Here is a 2,712-nt window from a genome sequence, read left to right on the forward strand (position 1 = left end):
CACAGGCTTGTTCTCTCTGTAGGGATTTCAGGGTGGCTGAAGTCACACTGCACTCAGCAATATTGCTGTTTGCAATGCACAGGCAGAATGTGCTTAATGTTATTTCTATTCCTCCACTTTTCCAGGCAGATTCTTCTGGCTGCATCCTACAGTCCTTCTTCAGAGGTTTACTTTCCTCACAGTGGTTTTGTGTATCTGCCAAGTCAAAGCAGTGTGGCATTGCATTGATTTCTGTTTTGTGCAAAAAGATTCTGTAGCAGAAGCTGTGTCTGTAGTTCAATTCTGGTTGAAAGAGTTGTGAGACAAACATTTAAGCAAAACATTATCTGCTGTTTTACCATCCCTCTAGGAACATCCTGTATTGAGGTGGGGGTTTGGTTCTGTGTTCATCGAAGGTGAAATCAGTCCTAATGCAGAGGGCTGGTGAGCATCTGCAAAGACCTCATCACTGATGGCAGTCTCGTAAGCAGGTGGTGGAGTGAGTGGCTCCAGTGGTTCAAACCTTTCTTCAACATTTTTGTTCTCATGGATGTCCGAAACAAACCGCTGCAGTCTTGGAGGCAGCACCAGCTGCAGCTGTGTCCTGAAGCCCGTGTCTGTCTCAGAGGTGTGCACTGTGTCTGGTGGCACTGGTCCCCGGAGAGCCTCCACCATCATGTCTTGCTGGGCAGAGGATTCAATAACGACGTTGTACGGGGGAGGCTCGCTCAGCGGCGAGGGCACAGAGCCTGGGTTGGATGTAATTGTCCATATGGCTGGAGCTGACATGGTCATCACCTCCTCATAGGTGGGTGCTTCGTAGGCAGCATTCACCCTGTGCCAGAGAGCAATGCCAGACACGTTCATTATTTTACTGCATAATTTATGTTTACAGTACGGATCATGGACAATAGGGACCATGCTACAATCAACAAATGGGACTGAGACAATGGAATTGCTGTGCAGGATATTCTGCCCTGGATCAGCTCATCTCTCCAGCCAACTGAACGTCTTTCTTACTGGTGTAGAAGGTAGCTCATCTGACCATTTTCCCTCACTCCTCAGAGTTAGTGAAGCTACCCACACTGTTCAGTTCAGTGTCCTAGGCTTAACCTGGTGTCCGCCTAGAGTTGAAATTTATCACTAAGGATTGCTAACTACTAGTTGTCTCATAGAATAAAGAACCTAAATCAGGACATATTCTTTAAATATATTAGCTAAATGTCCATCCATTTTTAAGAAGTGGAGAAAATTAAGTAGTTTCATTTAGTTTAAACAAGGGCTACTCATTCTTTGTTTAAAAGAACTATTTGCAAAGAAAAAAATGTTACTTTGGAGACATTTTCCTTTTCAGGTTGTATTTTTAAATAAAAGGATATTAGTTTTCTTTAAGTATGCCCCCAAACTAGCAGGGCCCAGTATAGACTTCTTTTTTATATAGTCTTTCTAAAAAGAAATATTTTATTTGGGAATGTCAAGTCATTTATGCACGTGGATAATGATTATCTGGATTATGCAAGGAAGCAAGGCTACATATAGAGTTAAGATCTTCAATGACAGTAGGAAAACTGGGGTTAAATTAGGTTGATGCTAAGAATCTGCAAATGAACATGAAGCCAAGAAGAGGTGGTAGTAATCAAGAGTCTCTAAAACTCAGGGGTTTTGTTAGTGTCAAACAGGAATTTTAAGAGTAGAAACACACCCAGTTACAGGTTTCTCTTAAAGTTTGCCAAGAAACTGTTGCTCTAAAGATAAGGTTTATAGAGTTAAACCCAAATAAGATTTGGTATTGCTTCAACATTTTTTCTTTTTCCTTGTCTGACTCATTGTTTGGCAAGCCTCGATTACTCAAAGAAAAATAAAATGGGCCTGGATAGGTTTAACATTGTAAAGTTTTAGCGGATCAGTTCCTAGGGAGAAGAAAATTCATATTATAAAAGGCACAGGACATGCATGGCGTTGACATTTGCAACCTCCATATCAGTAATGAGGGAAAAAAATCTGAAAAGAACTTTTGTCTTTGGAAATAGAGTTTGTGTTTGGTGCCTCAGGGGAAGAACAGCAAAAGAGTGCTTAAAATGGCCATGAGTGAGGTGAGAGAGTTAAAGGGGAGTAACCAGGTTGCTGCTTACCCTGCTTGGCTTTGCCTGTTTGGAGGTATTTCATTTGCATCATGCCGATGTTGATTCCTCAGGTAACACTCCACAAACACACTCAGCAAATAGCCTACCAGGCACACTCCCCCTACCCCGAGGAAGAAGTAGCCTACTGGGTTGATGTTAGAGGAGATGGCCAGCATGGTGACCCCGATGAGAAGAGCAGAGGTGAACAGAAGCAGCAAGGTTTGGCGGATGTTCTTCCATCGTGTCTCTAACCACATGGTAGAAGGGATGGTGGTAACAGGCACTTGAGAACAGATGGGCACTTAAAGGGACAGACATCTGTGGAAGATGGAACAGTTTTTTCAATGTGAAATGTGAGCATATAAACACATTTCTAAGTATTATGATCAAAGTAAAAATATAGACACACGAGTAAGTGTATGTACATCATAAGCCTGGGAAATCTGTGCACACCAATGTAAACATATTTGAATTTCCTGTGTGTGTGCATATTAAATAGTTGGAATACTTGGACACAGTTGCAAAACATAAAATGCATAAATGGACCATCAGCACTTATTACCAGACATATCTAAAAAGGCTTAGCTTAACAAGAATACAGATTGAGCTT

At 41.7% G+C, this 2,712-nt stretch overlaps 1 protein-coding gene across 1 annotated transcript; it reads right to left on the reverse strand.

Annotated features, from left to right (window-relative positions):
* Positions 1–240: 240 nt before the first annotated feature.
* Positions 241–2,420, reverse strand: TMEM139 (transmembrane protein 139). Its single transcript, XM_021549079.2, has 2 exons — positions 2,112–2,420; positions 241–814 (listed from the first exon to the last, which is right to left on the reverse strand). The coding sequence occupies exons 1-2, from the start codon at positions 2,357–2,359 to the stop codon at positions 346–348; spliced, it is 717 nt and encodes a 238-aa protein (XP_021404754.2). The 5' UTR covers positions 2,360–2,420; the 3' UTR covers positions 241–345.
* Positions 2,421–2,712: the final 292 nt, after the last annotated feature.

The sequence above is a fragment of the Lonchura striata genome, chromosome 2 (assembly GCF_046129695.1).
Source record: "Lonchura striata isolate bLonStr1 chromosome 2, bLonStr1.mat, whole genome shotgun sequence".
Lineage (NCBI taxonomy): Eukaryota > Metazoa > Chordata > Aves > Passeriformes > Estrildidae > Lonchura > Lonchura striata.

Coding starts and splice junctions, on each gene's coding strand:
- TMEM139 (XM_021549079.2), bottom strand. CDS start 2,359: ATGTGGTTAGAGACACGATGGAAGAACATCCGCCAAACCTTGCTGCTT. Junction 815..2,111: donor AACAGGCAAAGCCAAGCAGG/GTAAGCAGCAAC, acceptor TCTCTGGCACAG/GGTGAATGCTGCCTACGAAG.